Source organism: Arachis hypogaea, chromosome 13 (assembly GCF_003086295.3).
Source record: "Arachis hypogaea cultivar Tifrunner chromosome 13, arahy.Tifrunner.gnm2.J5K5, whole genome shotgun sequence".
Taxonomy (NCBI): Eukaryota; Viridiplantae; Streptophyta; class Magnoliopsida; order Fabales; family Fabaceae; genus Arachis; species Arachis hypogaea.
This window is the reverse complement of record NC_092048.1, coordinates 31,051,218-31,076,572: the sequence shown is the minus strand read 5'-3', so window position 1 is coordinate 31,076,572 and position 25,355 is coordinate 31,051,218. Positions and strand designations below refer to the sequence as shown.

Below are 25,355 nucleotides of genomic sequence, written 5' to 3'. Positions count from 1 at the left end.
TTAATCACTTTCAATCAAATTTTTAATATATATATGTTAAATAAATAAATGCATAACAAATTTTATTATAAGATTATTAAGTCTAAAAAATATCATTATAAGACGAATCAGGATTCGGGAATAATACTAAAAAACTTTTAAAAAAATAATAATTTATTGAAAAATAAAGGGTCCAACTAAAATTCTTTTAGGATCGATTTTATAGTTTTCTTTTAATTTCCTAATATCCTTTACCAGGGATGCCAATAAACCTGCTATGGTGCAGAACGATAGCAGCTTAAACATTCTAGGACAACAAGGAAAAATTGAAACTCATAACGAATGATTACAGATTGAAAGAAATTAGGAGCATAGCCAGCACATAACTAAAGCACATAATTGCATTGCATTACGAGACCGAAATCTTCATAAAACCAAACAGTGACAGTGTAAACTTTTGCATAAAGAAGGAACTTAGAGCATAACAGGTGGCTTGTTGATAAAACCAACACCAAAACGTGATTGTCTTCTTGTGTGGCATGGATCACTGACTTTATCGTATACAATAGATAAATTTGAGCTGCCAACTTTTCTAGAATAGCAAGCTTCTTCGTTGCTTATGTAGCTGTAATCCTGCTTATTTTTGCCTTGTCCCACAAGGACCAAATTATTTTTAACAAGAATTTTACCCTGGCCTTCTTGAACATTCTTGAGAGAGCTCTTTGATAAACCCAAATCTGAAGTCTTCCACTTGTTCTCATAGAATCCAAGAGTAACAGTTGTAAGAGATAAAAAAGTATCATGGCCCTGATCCGTGTCGTCTTGGTTCACGTAAACGATAAATGTTCTGAAGGTTTCATCAATAAAATTATGAGACTGTGATGGAGATTCGGAATGAACGCTGTTGTTGAAAGAGATTGTTTGATTCACAGTCTCTTTGTTACCATCGTTCCCCATTTCCATGGAATTGTTGTAAATGAAGTCTTGAACCAAAGTGGTTGTGATGTTACCATAGGAGGATCTCACCCACCCAGTAGACGAAATCGACCTGCTTGTTTTTGTTAAAAAAGTTCCATTCGGTCCACTGAAGTCTGATACCAAATGTTCAACCAAGGGATTAGCAATGTAATTGAGCACTTTCCCCTCTGTTCTACTGCTTTTACTGTCCAACCAAAGATGCAAATTCGCATCTATATACCAAACATTCACAGCATTAGTCACACTGAATCCGAATGAGTGAATCTTCCCATCTAAAATAGTCCCCAAGAAGGGCGTAATTTCGATATCATAGGTTGGAAGATCAAACGAGCCAATCCCAGTAATGGGTCTCCACATGAGGGGATTAACACCTCCGGTGAAAATCACAGTGAATGGCCAAACTGATCCAACAAGATTATCATCAAGAGTAACCAGCACCTCCCTAAAGGGTCCGTTCACTAACGAAAGATTATTCGCATCGGAATAATCATTGGGAGGATTAGTATACCAAAACTCATCATTCTCATGAAAAGATACATAAACCTCAAGCACAGCCCTGTAAGCATTCTGGGGGATCTTGAAATTCTTCAAACCAACATCAGTGGAATTCTGGATTTGAAACCACAATCCGCCATTCAACGGAAGCTTCTTTGAAACAGGTAAGATCAGATCTGCAGGGGAACCGTTCCCAAAGGCTAAATTTCCAGATTTGGATTCATGTTCATCAGGGTAAAAGTGAATAGAGATATCAACATGGTACACCCCAGTGTATGTTTTGTCAACAAGATTTCCCATATAAACAGCAAGGGTTTGACCACTTTGCAGTAACAAAGAATGGTACCTTGTGATGTCTTTCTTGACGGTCCAAACAATGCCGGTGGGCGTAGGCTCAGCCGTGCAGCTCCGGAGAAGCTCAACGCCGCCGAGCCAAACGCCGAAAATGCGGTCGAACTGCCTTCCTTTACACGTGGCCTTCCACTCAAAGACGATTTTCGAGAACTTCTGAGAAGGGCAATCAGAGGGAGGCGTGTAATTTGCAAGAACGGGTGGTCTGCCATATGTGTCAGCGAAGTCATGGCTTAGAACAAGGTATGAGCAGGGTTTTGTTTTGGGGAGTTCAATGGGTTTTGTCACCTCGAAGTACTCGATTGGTTGTTCAGTCTTAGAGTCGTCGGCCAGTGTGGCTTGAGAAACCGAATCTGAAGTGAGTTGCTTCATTTTGTAGAGATTTGAAGCTGAAGTTGGGTGTTGAAGAAGGAAATTCGGCAACACGAAGAGGAAGAACAAGAGGAACACGGCATTATTGGCCATGATGATATTGGTTTGGTGATTTGCGATGATAGTAATGCCCCTCCTTGTTACTCTCGGGGAGGAAGAAACAAAAAACTTGTATAACACAAGAAATGCTGAAGCTCCCAGCTTTTCTTAAATAAAGGATTCAGTTAAGTGTACAACCTTTAATTGACATCATTCTGACCAAGGTTACGAGAACCGGACCGGTCAATAAACCGGTGAGGTCACTGGTTCACTGGTTTATTGGTTCGACCGGGGTTCAACCGGGGTTCAACCGGTTTAATAAAATATTAAATAAAATTATTAAAAAACCTGAAAATAATTTTAAATATATAAATTCAATAATTTCTAACTTAATAAAATTTAAAATTTCACATAATAAACTATCCATAACTTAATATTAGAGGTTCACAAACAACTTCAAACATCAACGTTTATAACTAAACAAAAAAAAACGCACATAATGACAAACCCATAATGTTCTACATTCAAAAGAAACAATTACTAGCAAGTTTTCAACTAATCAAAGGTGCAACTCATCAAAAATCATAATTATCATTAAGTGTTTCAATATCTCCATCATAAACAGGTAATCCAAAGCCACCATCATTAGAAGTACCATCAAAAGAAGTTGTATTTGAAAAATCAGCTACATTAGGCAAAGATATTTGAAATCGCTGTTCTGACCAAAGATATTTGAAAAGCCTGTAACATTGATACTGGTTCTCGCTCCCTGTTGACATGATGATTGTTCACAACAAATTCAAGAAAATTATCAACCATATCTCTGACGTTATCCTGCATGCATTTTTTTTTTAAAAAAAATAGTAAGTGTTAAAATACCATCATATTCAGTCTTATAATAGACCTTACATTGACATGTACAAACACTCCCAAAAAAAAAAAAAAACAAAAGAAGCTACCAAATTCATTGGTAGTCCAGAGATGAAGGCCATTCTTTACTAAATGCAGGAAGCAGGATTGAATTAGAAGAACTGTGTGCAACATTAATTTAGATGGCCAAAACTACACTGAATTAAACAACAAAAAATTGGAAGATTTGAAAAAGTTCATTATAACAAATTGTTAATTTCATTGATATCTGCTCTTCTCTTTAATAAAATTCCTTTTCAATCCAAAACGGAAATGTTGCAATCTTATTACAGTAAAGGGACCAGCAGAGAGCAAAATATTGTCATACTTCACTATAAATTCATGAAGCCACCAAACAAACAAATAACCTCAAAAAATGAAAAATCAAAATCAAAATCGAACAAATAAAGCAGCAAACAAATTCATGAACAAATAACCTCAGAATCATGAAGCCAGCAAACAAACAAATAATGAAGCCAGTAAACAAAATCATGAACAGAACATGAAAATCAGAAGGCAGCAACAAAATCAAGCACAGAACATGAAAATCAGAAGGCAGCAAATAAAAAAACAAAATCGAAGCACAGAAAATCAAAATCAGAAGGCAGCAACTAAATCAAAATCGCAGACAAATAAATCATAAAATCAAGCACATAAAATCAGAAGGAGGCGAGCTCATAAGTCAAAATCAGAAGGCAGCAAATAGATCAAGAACAGAGTATTACCAAGGAGGAGGCGAGTAACGGCGAGGAGGCGAGCTCGGACGACCGAGGAGGAGGCGAGCTCGGCGACGACCAAGGAGTTGGCGAGCTCGGCAACGACGGTGGTGGTTGCGGTGGTCGCTGCTGTGGCTGCTCGATTGGTGGTGGTGGGCTGGTGGGTATGCGACTGCGAAGAGGGCTGATGGCTGTGTGTGACTGGGTGGTGAACTGTGCTTCGGTGATTTCTGGAGCGTGGTGATTTCTGGAAACTGATTAGGGGATTTAGGGCTCGGCCAGAAGCAGGACGGGGTGGTGGCTCGGTGGTGAACTGCTGTGGGTGAAGAATGGTTTCTGGAAACTGGAAAGGGGAAATCACTGGAAACTGATTGTGATTATTAGGGATTTAGGGTTACGCGTTTTGCTTTTGCCGTTTTCTCTTTTTTTTTTTTTTTTTTTTTTAAATAGGCCAAAACGACGTCGTTTAGCCTTTCTGATTTCAAACCAAAAAACCGTAAAAAAACCGGACGGTTCTCCCGGTTCACCGGTTAACCGCCGGTTTGACCGGTTCTTTTACCGGTTTTTTGCCAGACGGTTTTTAATGTTACCCGGACCGGCTAGATGACCGGTTCCCGGTTTTTCCGGTTGAACCGGCCGGTCCGGTTCGGTTTTCAGAACCATGATTCTGACCCTAGTATAACAAATAGTGTCTTTAGGATAATATTTCACTCTTTAAATCTCTCTTCAAATCAAATCAAAATCAAAATTTTAAATTTCAAAATTAACCATTCAAATTTCAAGCAAGTACGATAATATTGTGTTCAATTTGAAAAATTAAAATTGAACGTAAACAGAAATCCTAAAAAATAGGAATATATTGTATGCTAACTATTATTTAGGAAGTATATAATCAATAACTGTGAACTTGAACTTATTTTTTAATTTTAAAATAATTAAAATATGTGATTAATTAATAATAGTTATATTTTTATACGAGTGTTAATAGTGTTTAATATATGAATAATATTTTTTTAAATAAATATGTTAATTATAATTTAGTTAAAATTTTAAAATAATAAAAAGAGTTTATTAGTATAAAAGATATTTATTCTCTATCTATCTGTACAACAAAAATTACGATTAAAATAATATTTATGGTATGATTTAGATTAATTTATAAAATAAAAATGATACAATTTATTATTATTTATATCAAATTAGATAAATTTACAAATAAAATTTAATTTGATAAAAAAATTTGTATAAAAAAATATAATTTATTACTATTTAGATTAAATTAGATTAATTTATAAGTAAAATTAGATATAATATAATTTAAATTATACAAAATAAAATCTAAAAATAAATTGGTACCGTGCCTTTCACTAAACCTATACCTAATTCTTAGAAAAAAAAAAAATAAAATACAACTGCACATAATTCTTATCTTTTAACACCTACAGTAAAATATTCACATTAAAAAGCACTTTCAATATATCGATTGGAGTTTCCGTTATGTCGCATTCTTGAGAGAACGAAGTTTCTAATGTTCTTGTTGTTTGTACAGCAGTTTTTAAGAATTTTTTTAATTATTTATAGTAAAAAAAATTTATCTCTCTTAAACAAAAAAAAATTCTTTAAGTAAAATATACACTTAGTAAATGTGTGTTTAAAATAGTAGACAAAAAAATTTATTTATACAAATTGCATATAAGCATACATAAGAGTACATAAAAATATATAAGAATAAGTTGTATTTATTTAGAAAAATAATGATTTTTTTAATTTATAATAAAAAAAATTCTTATTAAATATTACTTATTCTTGTATATATTTTTTTAATTTACAATGGTTGTTATTACCACCAAATATAAAAAAAAGTCATACTTATTATATTTTTATATATTTTTACAAATGATAATAACAGTTTAGAATAATATCAATAATATTAATATTATTAATTAATCAAATGTATGTAAATATCTTTTACAATCTCAAAATTAATGGCCGGCTACTATCAAAACACTAGAGTATAAAAGTGCACAGGATTTATTGGTGCCACCGCGGTGGTAGCAAACTAGCTTAACTTCCTCTTCTCATAACGTCTTTTATTTACTGAGTTGTATGTAGTCAATTATTGTTCATTGGCGCACACGTAGTTTTAAAGAAGAAAAAAATAATAATAATTAATAACTAATTTTTTACTCACCAGTAAATTTTATTCTTATTATAACATTCCGTTAATTCTTCTCACAAACATGTAAATCTTTTGTTTTTTTCACATTTCTAATTTAAATTTAAAAATTAGTACTCATACGAGTACATAAACAATTTGAAACAAAATTTTTAATTTTATATGTACTCTCTTTAAAATTAATTTTTAAATTTAAATTATATATATTTTAAATTTCATTTGTTGCATGGTTATTTATTATATTGAGAATGTTAAAAAAATAAAAAAAATTATAAATTTATAAAAATAATTAACTGTTTAGTAGAGATTAACAGTCTAACTTTACAATATTGGAAGATAAAAAAATTTGAAACTGGAATAAGAGAAGTAATTATTAATGACTTTTTTAAGAATTGGGTCTGGTGACAATGCCAATTTATCACTAATCTTTTAATTAAATTTATATTATATCCAAAGTTTTAGTTGTAAATTTATTTAATTTGATTTAAATAATAATAAATTATATTATTTTTTATTTTATAAATCAATCTAAATTTTATTATAAATATTATATTAATCATATTCTTTTTGTAATAAATATATATCTTGTTTATACTGTAAATGAGATATATATTTTTTTTAATTTTTAAATATCTCATTTATAATATAAATGAGATATATTTATTTACCGTATATAAACGAAATAAGAAATAAAAACAAAAAATAATAAATATATTACAAATTATCTATATTTTAAAATAAAATATTTAAATTATTTATCTATAAAAAACACCCACAAGAAATGCTGAAACTCCAAACTCTTCTTAAATAAACAATTCAATTAAGTGTACACCCTTTAATTGACGTTATTTAGTCTCTGCAATAATATTCGCTCCTTAAATCTCCCTTCAAACCAAATCAAAATCAAAATTTTAAATTTTAAAATTTAAAATTAACGATTCAAATAAAATTTTAAATTTTAAAATCTAAAATTAACAATTAACGATTCAAATTTTAAGGAGTACAATAATATTCCGTTCAATTTGAAAAATTAAAATTGCATATAAACCGAAATTCTAGAAGATAGGAATATGTTGTATGCTAACTATTATCTAGGAAATATATAATTTATAGGGGTAATGTTAGGTAGACAAAAAAAAAAAAAAAACAAGCAGAATTTATTTTATTTAGTATTAATTAATTATCACAACAATTAATAAATGTTAAATAAGACAAGTTATGTTTGTTTTTAGCTGATTTTCTTTGGTTACCAAACATTTTCAAATTCATAGTTGTGAACTTGAATTATTTTTTAATTTTAAAATAATCAAAATATATAAGTAATTAATAATAGTTATATTTTTATACGAGCATCAATAGTGTTTAATATATGAATAATATTTTTTAAAATAATGAAAAGAGTTTATTAGTAGAAAAGATACTTATTATCTATCTATCTTTACATTTCTTATATTAATAAAATTATATTTTTAGACGAATAAAGTTCTATATCCAAACAAAATTTTTATCCAAAACTATCCAAGTTGTTGTAACAATTTTTAAATTACACGATCCTTCTCCTCTTTCTTCTTCTCTTTCTCCTCGTATTTCTTCTTCTTCTTCTAAATTTGGCAGATTCTTCTTCTTCTTTTCTTTTTCTCTCCCTCTTCCTCTTCTTCATCCTTCTTCCAAATTTGTGCATGTAGGTGCATCCATTCAATTCAATTCATAATGAATCGAACATGTTATTAAAGTGAAACAATTGTAAAATACTAAATGAACAGAACATTATCTATTATATAAAATCAAATTTAAAATAGGTTTCTGCATAATGAACCGAATACGTTATTAAGGTGAAACAATTGTATAATACTAAATGAACAAAATATTATTCATTATATAAAATCAAATTCAAAACACATGTGTCTACAATTTAGAGATTATCAATTTAAAGCACATGCGTCCATTCAATTCAATTTAGCAATTGTATTCCATTGAAAAAATAATCCATTACCAAAATGTTGGTGTTGTTAGTAATGATGATAACAAAAGAGAAGAAGAAGAGAAGAAGGAAAAACGCGTGTAATGACACTTGTTTTTATTGGTGTTGGATCTACTTAGATAAATTTAGATGAAAAAATATTTAGAGATATAGCAATTTTGTTTCTAGTTTCTACACTTCATAATAAAATTTGATGTGATATATGTTTTAATTTGTTTTATTTTATTTATTAAATTAGTTATAATAATAATTTATATCAACTAATTAATTATTTAATTCATCAAACCTTAAAATAAATGAATCTACAAATAAAATAAATGTTTTGTGAATTCTTTAAAAAAATCTCTGATAAATAGGTAAATAAGTATTAGTCCAATTAATAAATAAAATTATCATCAATTCAAAATAAAATATTAATAATCTTAATAATATAAATATTGATAATGTGAGTATTAACCAATTCATTGGTCCAACATGACGAAGCAATTTCTATTCTGCAGGTGAAGAAGATGCGTAGATCGTGACTGGTGGAATGCTGTCTCTATACGTGCACTCGTGCAGCGTCTGTGACAGTAGGAGCATGTAGGAGGCGTCGGACAAGATGGATTAAAGGAAAAAAGTATAATCTCTAATTTTTTATTGTTCTCTCTTATATTTATTTTTAGTTTTATTTATAAAATTAATAATAAAAGATTATATTTTATTCTTTTAATTGTTAAAAAAATTAAGAGGATCCATTCTTAATAGAGTAATGATGCTGAGTACTGAGTAGGATGTTGGGGTTTTTGGTTGGAAGACTTCCTCATTTTTTATAAGGCTGGGCTACGAACTTTTTGTTGGATGGATTCATTCCTTTTTTTTTTTTCTTATAAAAAACAAAAAAGAGAACTTTCACGTGTTCTTGTAATTGGTGGTCACTGTGAAGCTGTTAATGGCTTAATGCTATCTTATAATTGAAATTTCTTTTGGTTGTGAAAGTTGTCCTAAATTCCCCCATTCTTCAATCACATTGAGTTTGTTGGTCAATCAAGGTTCTTTTTAACCTATTTGCCACTGATTTTAGAACCAATTACTAAATTGTCACTTTTTTGAAATATATTATCTAGTTATTAATTTGTGGTTTTTTTTGTTAATTAGTGATTGAGATTCGTCTAGTTAAGAAATGGTGAGCAATTTAGTTACCACTAAAACAGTTTACTTTTTGCGATATATTATATTTTTTTAAATATATTACATAACTATATATTATATTTCTTAATTAATATATAACTTAAAACATTCAATTAAATATTGTTTTCATATTTATTTAAAAAGAAATATAATATATAATAAGAAACAATTTGGCATAGTATCAAATGCGATGAGAACGAAGGATATATAATTCTAGTGCAACAACCTTGTACTCTGGGCATCCCAGAAAACGAAGGTGTAAGCGGTAAGAAGAGCTGAAAGTCAAAGAGTGCGCGGCACAGCTTTAACCATAGAGAAGATCTTGGAAAATATGACGGAGGAGGGAGAAGGATGGGCATGAACCGGATGGACAGTGTTGAGTTAGGGTAGATCCTCGGATTAGGTCAATTTAACTAGTTTTGGTCTACATCACTCTAGACCAAAAATAAAATAAAAATTCTCTATAACTTAGTTCTAATTGTCCGCTTTCAATTTTCTGCGTTATTTGTTTTTGAAGGTGCTTTTGGGAACTCTATTATAATAATGATGTGATCGGGCAAGATGAGTCAAAAAATTTTTTTTAACAAAAATGCTCTTTGTGGAATTATGCTGAAGATTAATTAATTCATTGTAGTGTAATTATTTATTCAGTGGAAACATATAAACTATAAAGAGAAGTTTGATATGAATAATTTGTTTTTTCAATAATGAGTTTTATATTATTTATTATTTTCATACAGAAGTTATCATCGACGGTAACGGTAGAAATTATAGTTATTAGAATCAAATCGATAATAAAACTGGTTTGACTATTGAATTATTAAATTATTGATTTAACTGATAAATCACAATTGAACCGGCTAATTTAGTCATATATAATTACATAATTATATAAAATTATAATCTTTTTATAATTATCCTTTTATTTTTAGTATATATTTTTGTATTAAATCAATTATTATTTTTGTATTTTAATAAGTCATCAATTAGTTTATACTCTTATTATACTTTTTATATTTAGTGTGTTCCATGCGCTAAGGATCGTGCCGAGCTATAGCGACTCCTATTAGTGACGGTTTTGCTTTACTGGAAATTGGAGGAGTTATACATCGGTTTAAGTCAAACACCACCGTTAAAAACACCTGTAAAAGATATTCCGACACTCAAGTCAAAAGTGGATCTCAATTATATGATAACAAACAATCAAAGTATATAAAGAAGTCGTGTTTTGTATCATCGTTACTTGTTCCTTTGTAAAGATTAATAGCTCAATGGTCAGTTTAGAGTTTGGCCGAGATCCTCGATTAGTTCGAGAATCTCGTTATTGTGAGGGTTCGGTTAACGGTTTGCTAATGATGTTTGACTGGTACTTCATGTGTGCGAGCTTATCATTTCTGTTGCTGAAGTGTAAGGTATGTTATCATGTTTCCATAGCTGAGGTATAGGATACGTATCATAGCTCCCAAGCTTGCCTTATCTTCAAGAAAACAGAAGCGAGCTTTCTTGCATGTATACCTTGGCTATAGATTGTGGTTTATGACGGAGTGACCTAGCCCCCAAGCTCATCCTGGTTCCCTTAGCGAATACAAAAAGCCTTGTAATTAATGTGCATCTAGTTTCCCGCGGCAATGGATTGATTGATGTGAAACGTGGCGCAGGTTTCAATGTACCCCTAACTATTGGGTTGATGCATGAAGCGAGGGTATTTGTTGGATGGCTGAGATGGGAAACAGTTTGATTTTTGGCAACCATTTGGCTTCTTCCACTATCTTAAGTTGTTTTTATCTTTTCTTAAGATTTCATTTCTAGACATTGTGGTAGAAACAAGTTTAATTCTCCTTTGTCAAAGAATGAGTAAAAAAAGTGAATGTTAAATTCTCTGTGTGTCTTTCTTGCTCTGTGACGTTTGGATAATAGGAAAATCAAAGGTAGTGATTCAGAAAAATGACCAGTATAGTTGGGTTGATGCTAGCGTAAAGGGACATGTATCTCATTTCAATGATGATGAATCGGTGAAAATGTTAGGTTCTGATGTGTAGGTGAGGGATGGCAGTCAGATGAGAATAGAGGTATTACCTTGTGAGGAGAAGGATCGTGTGTATGAGAAGCTTAATGACTGGTGATACTTCTTTTTGTATAGTTGTCTATTGACAGAATTAGGTGTTAGGCAGCCGTTTACAGAGTTTGAATGCGGTGTTTTTTATTGGTTGAATTGTGCCTCAACCCAATTGCATCCGAATTCTTGGGGGTTTGTTACGGATTTTGAAATTCTGATGGAAATGTTAGAACAACCTCCGTCGCTTAGGCTGTTCTTTTCATTGTTTCAGGCTAAGGGGGTTGGGCGTGGTTTGTGGGTGAAATTAAGTAGTCATCCTGGTAGGTCAATTTTTGCTCTGTATAAATCATATTTAAAGATTTTAAGGTCATGTTTGTCAAGATTAGGAGCATTGTAAAAGAGTTTCTGTTTTATCTAAATGAGTTTTTGGAAGAGAGATTCCTTCTTTTGTGGTTTGCTGAACCTGTACAGGTTTTGGACGTTGAGGACAGACTTCCTGATGATAATATTGTTATGGAATTTTTAATTGAAATGTTGGAATTGAGAGAATTATTATCCATTGCGGAGTTGTTGAAGTGAGATACTGATAAGCAAGCAATTTTGGATTATATAGGCAATGTAAATTGGGTAATAGTTTTCTTGCATTTTAACTTGTGAACTGATGGTAGTTTGTTTTGCGAGTTTTGAGCGGAGAAGACCTCGACGATAACTACTGCCTGTCTGAAATCATTTTTCAGCCAGAGGAGGAAAATGAGAAGGAATGGTCAAACAACTAATGTTGATAAGGACATTGGTGCGGGTGTTATTTAATCTGAGTTGAAGCCGAAGAAAAAACGAAAGAGAGGGCAGCCAATAATAAAAGGGAAGACAACCGAGGTTGTTGATTTAAAGGATTAAGATTACGTGAATCTGCAGTTGGTGGAGTCCACGTATGAATCCCAGAGGAGGCTGCATCAATATCTTGTGGATGATCATGCTAAGTTCCTTTGGTCAAAATTGTTTCCATTCACGGCTCTTGCCGACGAATTCTGCCAGTTTCCTGATGATGCTAAAATGATTAACGAAGTGGGCAATATAGGAGCGAGCCACTTTTTGCAGGTATGTTTTTGTCTCAATTTGTTCGAATTTATATTCGGTAGTATGTAACCTTGGGTGTTTTTCAGGCTATTGGTGCTCGCTTTGTGTCTGTTGGATGAACGCAAGAGCTAGCTTTTGAAAAGGAAAAGAAGGATGCGACGAACATTGTGGTGCTGACGAATGTTGTCAAGGAAAAAGAAAAACTAATTGTTGAACTTTTTTCGTCATTGAAGTAGAAGGAGGCTGAGCTTGTTGAGGGAAAACGCCTTCAGCTCTCTTCAGAAGAGGAAGTGAAGACGGTAAAAATTGAAAACGATCAGCTGGGTGCCCAGGTCAAGGAATTGGAGACTGAGGTATACGAGGCATTTGCTCAAGATTTTGACCAAGTTGTTTCTCAGGTCAGGGTCCTGTTTCCAAAGGCAGATGTTCTAAAGTTTGATGCAACAAAGGTAGTTATAAATGGAGAACTGATGGATGATGATGCTATGATAGTAAAAGAGAGCAGGAGTTCAAGCATGGGTGATAAGGAAGAATGATTTTCTGTAATATGTGTTTTAGACTTATGTTTTGTTTTTTTTATTATTGCTACTGTTGCCGATGATATCGGTTTGATTTGATAGATTTGATGAACAGTATCCAAGTATGAAACTCGGTTGTTTTAGTTGAAATGTTTGACATGTTTTGATATTCCGGCGTTGGTTTGTTGCATGTTTGCAAAGTAGATATAGAAATATGGAAAATAGTAATAGAAATAGAATAAGTTGTATTGCATCAATACATGAAAATGTTGTATTTTGTATCATCGTTATTTGTTCCTTTATATAAATTAATAGCTCGATGATCAATTTAGAGTTTGGCTGAAATTCTCGTTTGGTTCGAGAATCTCGTTATTATGAGGGTTTGGTGTAATGGTTTGTTAATGACGTTTGACTGGTGCCTTATGTGTTTGAGTTTATTGCTTCTGTTGCCAAAGTGTAAGATATGTTATCATATTTTCATAATCGAAGTATATATAGAGTACGTATCATATTGAAAAGAAAATTAATAAAAATGATAATAATAGATAACAAAATGATATTGTGATTAATAAAAGGATATTTTATCTTTATTTAATTTTATTTTTATAATATAACTAAAGAAAAAGAATATGTATAACAAAACGTGACTTAGCTTAGTGGCCGGTACTTCCTTATTCTCATCACCTAAGTTCAACAATCACAAGTGTTTATATTGTCCGTGTGTTTTGTTGATTTTTAGGAAATCGATGGTGGTTCGATTCTAATAGTATGGGAGCGAAACATACTTCTTTTTTGCAGGTACCAGTTTTCCATAAATGCATCAAAGCTTCTTCGATTAGACGAGTATTAAAATAACAAGTAAATGAAAGTTTTGTAAAAAGATAAAAGAAGTTAAAAACAAGCAATTCGAAAGTTAAATTGACTGAAATCGAAATGATTGCGTTGAAATTAAAAGAAATCGGTAAAGATGCCTTCGACTGGGTCAAAGGACTTTTGACATGAAAATTAAAGGTACCGGAATGTAAATTGCATTTGAAATTTAAATTGTTGCTTGAAACATAAATTTGACAAGAAAAGTAAAGTTTACAGAAAATGTAAATAGAATTTAAAGACAATGGAAAGAACCCTACAGAAATTAAACTCGAATGCAGACTCAAGAATTCGCTGGGGATGTGAGTGTACTTGAGTGTATTTCTGAAGAAAAATTCCAACCTTTATTCCCGAAAACTTTCTAATATTTATAGTCTACTCGTTGTAACCGATTATTGATTACATGGTGCTGTCTTGAATGCGCACTACTTGGTAACCATTCCCACTCTTTTGCTAATGAAACGTTATCCATCAATTCCTCACGTGGTGAAAGCCTCCAACTTCTCTACTCACGTAACTGCTCGATTTGCTATTCGAATAACTTATTCGATTATCTATCTGGAATATCTGTCTGACTAGACCTGTTCGATTTAATAAAGTGTCTTGAAATCGAATCCGTGTCGAGTACCTCTATCCAATGCCCGCATGTGCATCTTTTTTACAACTACTAATCACCTCAATCGACCTCTTCACTACTTCGAACTAACTTACCTTAGTCGAAAATATTTTTCGACTAACAATGTGAAGCTAAGACTGTGTTTGTTTTTGAGAACAGGATAAGATAAGATGTTAAAAATAAGATACAAATGATTAGAGATACAAAATTTTATGTTATTGTATTCTATTTAGTAATAAATTAGAACAAATTATAAAAATATAATTTATTCTTATTTTTTTATTCAAAAAATATGAAAAGAAAAATATAATAATAAAAAATATAATTATAAAAGATTAACAAGAATAAGTTGTGTTCTTTGTTAATATCTCTGCTTGTCAGGATAGATATAAAATATACTAATTCAGTATCTCTAGACACAATATCTCTATCCATGTTTTATTTGTCAAATATGATTTTGTATCTCGATCTCTGTCTCAATGTCCTTTTTTATAAACAAACGCAGCCCAAAGGATGTGCTTTGTACACCCGCTGCTGAGCGCAGGTGCACCGTGCACCATTCATCATTTAGGTTTTTGAATTTGAATCCTCTAAATTTTGAATTTTTATTTTTTAGAGTAAAGTATAATCTCTCATCCTTGAATATTTTTTCTCTCATGTTTTTCTTAATCCCACTTATGAAATAAATGGAAAGAGGTTACACTTTATTCTCTAAAGTGAAATCCAAAATTTAGAGGATCCAACTTGTAATTTGTACAAACGATTTGATTTTGAACGGCTTTTAGCAATTTTGACTGGATTTTAAGGGTAAAAGATTTGATAGTCCAACAATATTTAGATTATTAAATGGTCTTAGTAATAAAATATATTTTTTAAGTTTTTTAATAATAATCAAATAATTTTTATTTAATTTTAATTAGTGATTAATTTTTTATATATTATTTAATTATAAAATTTACCTTTTATTTTATAAATTATTATTTTATTATTTATCCATCATTGTTTATCTTTTCTTAAAATTTTATCATTAAATTTTGTGAGTATTTATCTTCAATCTTTTTTTAATTTTATTTTAATATGAAAATCTGAATTATCTTTTCTAATATTAAAATTATTAATTTTTTAATCTCCCATCAATTTATTTTTTAATTATCAAATTCTATAATGTCCGAGTTTCTTTTTCTTTTTTTAATTTTTCGTTTAACACATTGACACAAATCAACTAGATTAATTCATTGACATGAAAAAAAAAAAATTTTTGAGTGATAAAGTTGCATACCCTTCAATTGAAGATAGCAATTGAACATACATCAATCAATCGCCGCCATCATCACATCCTAACTAGTAACATTGCGATTCTAGGTAATCCGAAATTCTAATCTACAAGACTACAATCCACAAATGTAGGTGCAAATACAAAACAGATTAGCACAATATCCAAGGGCATAAGTTCCCAGTTGAAACTTTTCACACTTTTGTTCGCAAATGTTGTCTTGTATGCAAAAGTTATCCGTCTGCACTCTACAAAATTCTCCCTTAACAACTTGAATTGTCCTTGAGAAAACTGAAAATAGAGTGAAATTAAACATGACGTTTTGATGTAGAATATTGAATTTCCATAGATCTTAGAACGAGGGGGAAAATATATACAGATTAGACAAAAAATATGAATATCAGATGTGATAGAATGATGTGGGAACCTGAAGCCAAAAGGACAAGTAAAAAGAGGTTTGTCGTGGAGAACTTGGCCATTATAAAACATCCAGTGCTAACAACCCTTAATTATGATACATTTTGCACATATATGCAACTCTAGGGTATGGAGAGATGCATATATAGATAAAACTCATTCCACTGTTTGGCATGTCACTTTTTAATTTGTTGTATATCAAATCAGAGAGGAATGCTGGTGAGGCATCAAAATTTATTATTTTTGGTTCTTGGTTAGCCATCAATATTTAAAAATATGAGATAAAGTATATTGTTAAATTACTAAACTAAAAGAACTAGACTAAAAAAATTATGTTAATGGTTAAGTGATGGTAAAAAATAATAAATTCTAATGGTCCTCTAATATTTTTCTAAGTTTTAATCAATAATGCTAGTGAGATCTAATGATTAACAACGTTATGTTATTATTATGTTTTTATAGTTCGTTATGTTATTATATAGTCAAAAATACTGAAAAGGTAAATTATTTAGTTTAATATCATAGATGTAACAGTTGAGTTAATGAAACTTAGCTTGGTGTTTATAATAAGTCGATGAATTAAGGTTCTTATTGCTTGGTATTTATAAAATGTAAACTAAGACACATTGCTCTTAGTGTAAATGAATCGACATTATTATTTAATTTATGTGAATGATTTTTTTAGTTCAGAGACAATATATATAATAATATATATTATCATATTTTTTTTTGGTATTATATATTATCATATTTATTTACACAGTTTAGTGACAATGGACATCACACTTTTTGGTTTGATGCTTTTAGAATAGAACAATGCTACACATACAAATTTTTTTGTTAATTAAATCCAACTAAGTTGGTCTAATATCAATAAAAATCATTCTCATCACTCTCATTTGCTTACTCACTCAAACTTTATTATTTAATTTGGTTGAACTTAATTTATAAAAAAAACTTATATGTATAACAGTTTTCTTTGGGATAATCTTACCTGGATATTTTTTTTTTGTAACCATACATGCATGTAATTCTTTTACTATGAGTTCCTTGTTTTATAGATTTCATTTTTTTTTTCGTTTTCTATTTGATTACGGATTTTCTCAAACATGGATCATAAGTTGATTGATTTAGATTTTGTTGTCTGCTTTTTTTTTTTTTGGCTATTTATGGTTTTAACTTTTAAGTTGATTGAGCAACACACTGTGTTAGATGTGTATACACAAATTAGAAGGGGATAAGATTGGGTATAACTGTATGAGAGAGAGAACATCGTGTGCCAAAAAAAATTGTACAATATAATACAAAAGTTAGTATCCATGAAAGGTAAATGAAGGCATGTCACTTTGAATTTATGAAAGGTTATGAACGTAGGTATCATTAATTTCAATGAATAAAAAAATTGAATTAATAAACCTTGGTACTTATCAATCGGTAATGAAGATATGAATTGCTTTCTAACCATGTTGAGCCAAAATTTTGACACAAATATTCGGATTAAGAAAGAGTTCAACAGTGTGAAGTTGAAAAAGTTCATAAGCTGTAGTCGAAGATACCAATTTCCGACAGTTTTGTAATTACCTCGGTACCTCCAGAATTCAAAGATAGGCCGATTTTGTTTAAGAATCGAACCGAATTAAGCATCGATTTCTAGTTGAACCAATTCAACTGGCCAATTCGGTTCGGATTTAGAACCATGGTTTCTATACTACTATGCTCTTGTACATTTAGCAGCTTTTTTATTTTATTTTATTTTATTTAAATGAAAAAAAAAATTAAAAGCCCAAAAGCGCAACTCATTCAAGCCATGTTAGCCATTTGCATAGTTGACAGTCAATTTGCCATGGAAACAAATTATTAATTATGTACATTCAATTGTGGAACCAACTCAACTTATAGAAGTGCAGTGAAAGCTAATGCAGCATTCTTCCACGTCCCCATCGCATCGATCCATAACCATTTTCTAGAGAAAATTTGTTGATTAAGAAATAAGAAACAATTATGATCACCAATTCCAAAACGAAGAAAATAGAGTCAACCTTAATCAAAGCACATTTACCCCCTATCGGCATGCAAATTTTAGTAGGAAATCATTACGGTTAGGGATCCCCTTTTGTCCTTTTTTTTTTTCATTTTTTTCTAAGAGAAACTTACAGATCTTAATGTTACTATGTGATACTGGTATTTGGTAATATGCGACCATTGATCTTAACTGAATACAAAGATAAAACAACAATCACCATTGACTAAATTGAAATTTTAACAATGCATGTATTATAGTTTAGTATAGAAGGTGAGAGAATAATAAAATTAACTTAAAACCTTTCAAGAATCCAAGGTTCGACTTAAGACTGAAATCACACCCGAGTCCCCATTTAAGAAGAAAACTTCAAGTGGCACATATGGAGCGGAAGACGTTGAAGCACCAACCCTGTAGGTCGGTTGCAACATTTTGCTACCTTTCGCACAAGGAATTGTTCTAAGGCGAGGTCCAGTTCTCATTTGCCAGATCTTCATGTCATTCACAAAGGAAAGAAATTAAGCCACTTCATGCAATTAAAAAGTTTATTCATTTATTTGTTTATTTATTTTTCATAAAAGAAAGTTTATTCAATTATTTATGCATACTAATAAAGTTCAACTGTCAAATGTCAATGTTACACTAACAACAAATGAGAGAACTCAGAAAATTAGTCATAATATCATTTTAATAATTCAAGTTTTTAATTGCAATGTAAAGGTAAAATATGTAATGTACCTCAATGATTCCTTTTCTAGGTGCATGAATAGCCAAACACAAACAGTAATCACTCTTCACAGGTTCATAGTGATTAGAGCTTGACGATGTGGTGTCTTTGTTAACCAACATCTCCATGAATAGACAGCTGGCGTCCCTATATCCCTGCGAATTCCATAGTAAGAGAATAAATTATAAAACAGATACTATATTTTGATATTTCAGGGAGGGAAAATTGAGGTTCAAGAGAGAACCTTCCACAAGCGCACAACCACAAGCGCTTGAGTATCAAGCAGCAATATGCGACCAAGTGAATCTGTTATAGCAGCCAATGTACCACTTGGGGATAAGGTAAGCTTCTCACCCTTCCTAGGGTGATCCTTAAAACAAGTCAAAGGTGAAGCTGCATTTAACAATGATAGCAAAGTCAGACAACTAAGGAGGACATTAACCCTACAACCAGTTTATCAAATCATCTATTGCTAGAAAAGGGTAGGTCCAACAACATTTCTTTTGTTTTCTTGATTAGACTCAAGTGTGCATCATTTGAATTTAATTAAAAGAACACTCAAAATAAGCTTCTTAATATCAAATTACATCAAAATAAGCTTCTGAGGGGGGAAGTCCCTTATAAAATCATGAGTTTTACACCAAGTAGATGCCACGTGTTTAATCCTATCCCATAAAGTATGCTAGTAAAAAAATCTGTCATTGAAGGTGTGTGTATTACGCTCCGACCAAATTGTCCAGATAATGGCAAAAACTGCACAGTGCCACAAAAATTTTGCATATTTTCTACTAGCAAACCAAACAAACCTAGTAAATAGAAATTTGTCTAGGGTTGCATGACCGTCAAAGATGCTAAACAAATTGTTTCAATATAAAAGAGGTCAGCGGGCAATGCAAAAACACGTGAATTTGACTGTGAATTTTCCCCACACATAACATAAACATCAGGGAAGATATCCTTATGTGGCCTTCAAACCAGTAACATACCATTGGGTATTAATTCCGTTAAGCAGAGCTATCCATATAAAAGATTTGACTTTAGAAGGAGCTTTGGACTTCCAAATGGGGTCTAGATGGAAAGTTCTGTTGGATGAATCGGTAAGAAATTGGAAAAGGATTTACAAGTAAAACTACTAGAGATGTAAAGAGACCATATACTTTTGTCGAGGTTAAAAAAAACGGAAAACCATCAAGGAGACCTAAAAGATTCAAAATTAAGTTCATAGGATTCCCTATCATTAAGGTTACGAAAGAAATGGAAGTCTGAAGAGAAAGAGGAAGCCTGAGTAAATGTAAAAGGATGGAATAGGAGAATTATGCAAGGAAGATAGATAATAATGATTAGGAAAGATTGGGTTAAAAGAGGTATCTCCTATTTTATTGGAAAAATATATTTTTGGTTTGAATAAATGAACAAAATATGGGCAATAAATTCTTAGTTGGGATAAATGTTACCCTCCTCTATATGTACGTAAACTTTACTAGCAAATAACCAACATAACACGTTTTATAGTACACAATAGAAGCAACACAACCAACGTAACATAACCTCTTTCTCTCTAAACAATTACACCACTCGTACCTCTAAAATTATTCTTTTTTTATTGATGGCACCATTGAATTACAATCATCTATCATGAAGATCATTCAAAATCTTGTAAACTTGAACATCAATAAAATCATGAACTAGCAACTCATATTCAAACACATTATAAACTTTTATATTACCTTCAATTTTGAACTATAAAAATTATGTCAAATTATTTTGGATTAATGTGAAATCCTATAGACGTTATTTACAATATATAAGCCTCTGATCCAACGGTGGGATTTGTATGAAATTACTATATATAAGGGATAGTTGAAATGAATAGCAAAAGGTGAGAAGGGTTGAGAGGGTTCTCAAATATCCTCTAGGTTCTTTGGCCCCCTTTGACCAAAAAAACTGCTATTTCTACTCAGGAAAGATGAAAATTAAAAACACACAAAATTATTCATAAAAGAATTAAACTCACTTTGTACTTAGAAAAGAGCCTCGTCTAACAAAAAGTATCCAAATGTTAAATCTATGTTGACTCCATTAAGAGATAAGCAAGTGTGGCATGTTAAATTCCCAAACTACCCCTTCCGCTATATTCAACATTACAAACCATCACCATCAGTGAATTAGTAGAATTCATCTCAACATTCAATTGACAATCAATTAACAAATGGAACTCAATCCAATTTGGTTTGGCCGAACCAACACCAGAATCAACTATCTACTACCATCATTGCTCTATATATGCTCCACGTTCACATCTTCACTCATTTGAGATGCGGTTGCAGTTGAACTCCCATTGTGATTAGATAACCCATTTGCATTTGCATTCACACTCATAGGGTTCGTAACCTGTGAATCCCCAAATTCCTCAACCCAGCAACTCCGATGGTGTTGAAGCACGCTTGCTGTTTTCAAAGGTCGAGAGGTGGTCTAGGGGCAAAATGGTCAATTTAGAAGAAAGACTAGGAAAAAAGCGAGGGAGAGGAGCAAGGAGGGAAGAGGAAATTGGAGCGGGTAGGGAGGCAATGGAGGTGGGTTAGGGAGGAGCACTTGATTCAAGATAGAAAGTGGTGAGGTACACATAAGCATTCTATTAACTAAATTGGTGACAGAAGAATTAACTTGATTCACAATTATTAACTCAAGGACCAAATTGAGTATGTTTAAAACTCGGACCAAACTGATGTAAAAACTCAAGGACCCTGGTCTCTATTCAAGCATCATGGTTAAACTTCAGCAACTAAATAACTCCAACTACCAGGAAATTATAATATTTCCCTTTCCTTTTACTTGGTTTAAGCTCTATTTATTTCATATCCAAAATATTTTGCAAGTTCATGTGTCGTTATAACCACAACAAGCAAAGACTGATATTAGTTCCTCCTACCTCGAGCAAAGGGCTGTGGCTTCTCCTCTGATTTCTTTGGAGATTTCTTGGGAGACGTCTGTTCACTCCGCCAAATCAACTTCGAAAAAGATGCTACTGTGGAAAATGCTGCGGGTACAACTTTAGACAAGAGTTCTCCCACTAAAGACCTGCCTTTGTCCTCAGAGAGTCTTCCAAATGGTCAAACCAAACTTGATCAATAAAAGACTTAATGAAGCACATCAGGGCACATATAAATATTGAAGAAGCACATTACATAATCCACGAAGTACCTGTATGCTGAGATCACAGCATCCTCTCCAACAGCCACTGCACAATAATAACGTTGACTGGACTGCCCAAGAATAAAAGCAGCTGAATTCAAATACCAGAAATGACTTCAGAAAGCATCCACTTTCTAGGATTTAACCAAAAACAATCATTATGGAAGATGAAAATCACAGTACGATAAAGTGAAACTGTGAAAGATGAGCTGCGCAATTGAAAAAATAAATAAATTAAATAAAAACAAATAAATTAAATCGAAAAGGAAATCAAGGAAATTTATCAAATAAAATTTATTACCATTTCTGTATTGAGAGACACAATTATATGTGATTTTCCTAGTCAGCAGGAATTTGATAGTCATTCAGATTATGGAGGAAGGGTAAAAGGACACCCAAATATGCTAACTAGCAACTAAAGGAGTAATAGCTAAATGGAAGAAAGAAATAAAAAAGGGTGACTTCAAAAAGGTTACATGCGATTATACAATGCAAAAAGCAAACAAAAAATTATGTTTGTATTTCACGAAACGAATTTGTATCATCAGTGATGCAGACTTGGCATCATTATTGAATGGATTTTACCTGGTTTTCCAATAGTGGTGGAGGCATTATGCCTGTGAGTGCCGCGTCAGCACAAGTACCATACTTGCCAATATTCCATAACTGGTAAGGTAATTTTACATATTGATTTTCAAAATCCTCTGAATCTTGGCTCTTTGGCTTTTGAACCCAGATTTGAGAATATTCTTCTTCAAACCATTTATGAAGCATATTCTACATTTCAACATTGCAATGGATACTATTAGATTCAAAATCCAGATTTTAAGATTGTAGCATTTTTCAGATTTACTTTAATTTTTTTCAAGATCCACTTAAATGCAGCAAACAATTTTACAGTAAACAAGATAAAGTATTCTAATACCCAAGAAAGCATCCTAAGTTTTACATTTAACACAAGGACTACAGGTCAGAAAGTTATACATAGCTGAAACACAGAAGTTGATGTTTACCTGAATATCGGAGCCATCAAAGCGGGCAACTACGCCTGGCATAATGACACAAAATTCTTCTGATGAAGTATCTTGAATTAAGTCTTTCTTTGTTCCCCGAACTCTTAACTTTAAAACTCGTCCAGGATAAATCATCTATTTAGAAGCAAATTGATATAAGACATATTAACAAATAGCAAAAGAATATAACAAATATAAATCTAAATTTGTGTTGAGGATTTTACTCATAATCTGATTTGTATACCCCGTGGAGTTTCCCATGCTTAAGATGACAAGGTAGCACCAAAAATTTTAATTCTGTCATAAAGGTTTTTTGAAAGAAGAACAAAGTATTTGAATAAATTTTTAGGGAACATATGATTAAGAACCCGAAAATTACATTTTCTGTCGAAAGATAAATGACCAACTTCTCAACAGAATTATCATATCAGCATTACTAGACATAAACGTTACCCATATCTTGGGACATATCCACACTCAACAAGAAATGGGGAAAATTTCGTGAATGCAACCTTCAGCATACTTGTTGTTAAGGTAATAAAATGACTTGAGTATCTTGGATGCTTGCCATGATTTAGCCAAGACTTAGCGGTGAGTGTTATCTTCTTAAAGCATCTCCTTCCAACCCTCGGTGCAAGAAGTTATTAACATCCAATTGACAAAGAAACCACCCTTGGACCACTACACAGGTCAGCAATGTCCAAACTTTGAACTACGAACATTTTTTTCTCACAAGAGAGGTGTTAAAAATGTCCAGTCCTTTAGTCTGAATGGCCCTTGCCCATAGCAATGAAACGAGCTTTCTACCAGCTCACTCACAGCTTAATCTTATATACCCACTAGCATGTAGCATCCAACAGCAATCACACCCTTTGCCTTCATTGCCTAGCTCTGAGATAGGAACCGGCCTCCCACACACAGCTTAACTCTTTTATACCCACTAGCATCCAATCACAACGTTCCCCTTCATCACCTCTACCCAACATTCAAACTCTCTAGCTTTGAGATAGGAACTGGCCTCAGTTTTAGACAATAAAGAAAAGGAGTAGCGACCTTTTGACGGTGAGACCCACTCATAAGTCATAACAGAGGAAGGAGGGCAGAGGATTATATATTTAATGATGTAGTAGTCATGGTTTGCCAGTAGGTGCTGCGTTCATAACTGTGTAGTATCTGCAGGTGGAGTATTTGATATAGAGGTGGTGGTTTTGATGGATTATTTGATATAGAGAAGCAAAACATCCGCATGAGGTTATAATAATACCAAGCAGATTACAGTTTCTAATATCGAATAATGCATTCATGAAAACCGAAATGCTGAGAAATGAATATCTCTGCTGTATCTAGAAAAGAAAAAATTTTTGACCTTCTAAACCAAATTTGTATCCCAAACAAACACGCACGCACACGAACGCACATTCGACTTCAACATTATCAGTCCCATGGCACTTTTTTCATGAGGAATTAAAATAGGTTTTTCTTTCTTTTCAAGAACAATAGCAATTCAACGCATCAATAGATCAAAGTTTTGTTTCTTTGTTTCCCATTCAAAATGCACAAATCTCAAAGAGCAACCAACAAATCAAATCAGTTCTGTCAATTACCTGTCTATGAATGAGTTCCCCACGGAGCGAGAAAACAAGCAGGTAACCGCAGGAGGTGCCGGCGACAACGACGCTGACGTCATCCAAGACGAACCACTCAATTGCAGAGATGAATTCGGCCTCGATAGGAGACAATTCGGGTCGGACCATGACGCGAGATGCGTTGGAGTCGGACCAGGAGAGGATGAGGAGAATAGAAGAGCGGTTGGCGAGGGCGAGGGAATGAGTGTCGATGGCGCAGAGAAGGTTTGGGTTGTCAACGAGCCAGCCTGACTTGCCGGCGCCGATTTCGGTGAGCTCGTCGCAGGCTATGCAGCCCAAGTCGATCTTGTAGGATCGCCTTGCCATTGCTTCTGCTCTGTTTTGCTGCGATCGAACACAAGTGGATCACCAACCCGTCATCACATTACCAAAACCATGAGGATGACGATGTTGCTTGCTTCCACCTTGCTTTTCTTTTCGGATCCGTTCGCGTCAATTGAAAATGCGAGTAATATCCCAATTTTGTCCAACAACTAGTGACATTCACGAGCTTGGCACGCCGAGTTTGTATAATCAAATTTATATCAAGTTGTTATTATTATTATTATTATTATTTTTCTTGTTTTTTTGATGGCATTATTAAATAATTTTAGTTTATTTTTTAATTTATTTATGTGTTAATTGAAGTTCACTTGATTGATACTGCTAATAAGTATTAATTAAATTTTTTATTTTTTAAGTATTTTTGGTTCATTTCTTAGTTTAATTGATGTTCATTTGGATCAAAAAATAATTTTTTTATTTTTTAAGTACTTTCGGTTCAT

The 25,355-nt window shown here is 32.2% G+C and overlaps 2 protein-coding genes and 2 long non-coding RNA genes across 4 annotated transcripts; 1 reads left to right on the top strand and 3 right to left on the bottom strand.

The window, feature by feature from the left end:
• Nucleotides 1-362: 362 nt before the first annotated feature.
• On the bottom strand, nt 363-4,259 carry LOC112737930 (peptide-N4-(N-acetyl-beta-glucosaminyl)asparagine amidase A-like). Its single transcript, XM_072211573.1, has 2 exons — nt 3,849-4,259; nt 363-3,048 (listed from the first exon to the last, which is right to left on the bottom strand). Exon 2 carries the CDS (start codon nt 2,266-2,268, stop codon nt 454-456), a length of 1,815 nt encoding a protein of 604 aa, XP_072067674.1. The 5' UTR covers nt 2,269-3,048; nt 3,849-4,259; the 3' UTR covers nt 363-453.
• Nucleotides 4,260-10,222: 5,963 nt separating this feature from the next.
• On the top strand, nt 10,223-12,986 carry LOC140177912 (uncharacterized). The gene is made up of 2 exons (XR_011869542.1): nt 10,223-12,320; nt 12,386-12,986. It is a non-coding gene; the product is annotated as an uncharacterized lncRNA (long non-coding RNA).
• A 2,572-nt stretch (nt 12,987-15,558) lies between these two features.
• On the bottom strand, nt 15,559-16,299 carry LOC112737929 (uncharacterized). Its single transcript, XR_003169156.2, has 2 exons — nt 16,004-16,299; nt 15,559-15,867 (listed from the first exon to the last, which is right to left on the bottom strand). It is a non-coding gene; the product is annotated as an uncharacterized lncRNA (long non-coding RNA).
• Nucleotides 16,300-18,206: 1,907 nt separating this feature from the next.
• Nucleotides 18,207-25,089, bottom strand: LOC112737927 (uncharacterized). Its single transcript, XM_025788083.3, has 8 exons — nt 24,550-25,089; nt 22,946-23,080; nt 22,518-22,709; nt 21,942-22,003; nt 21,670-21,839; nt 18,985-19,133; nt 18,752-18,895; nt 18,207-18,504 (listed from the first exon to the last, which is right to left on the bottom strand). Exons 1-8 carry the CDS (start codon nt 24,895-24,897, stop codon nt 18,319-18,321), a joined length of 1,386 nt encoding a protein of 461 aa, XP_025643868.1. The 5' UTR covers nt 24,898-25,089; the 3' UTR covers nt 18,207-18,318.
• Between the last annotated feature and the right edge of the window lie 266 nt (nt 25,090-25,355).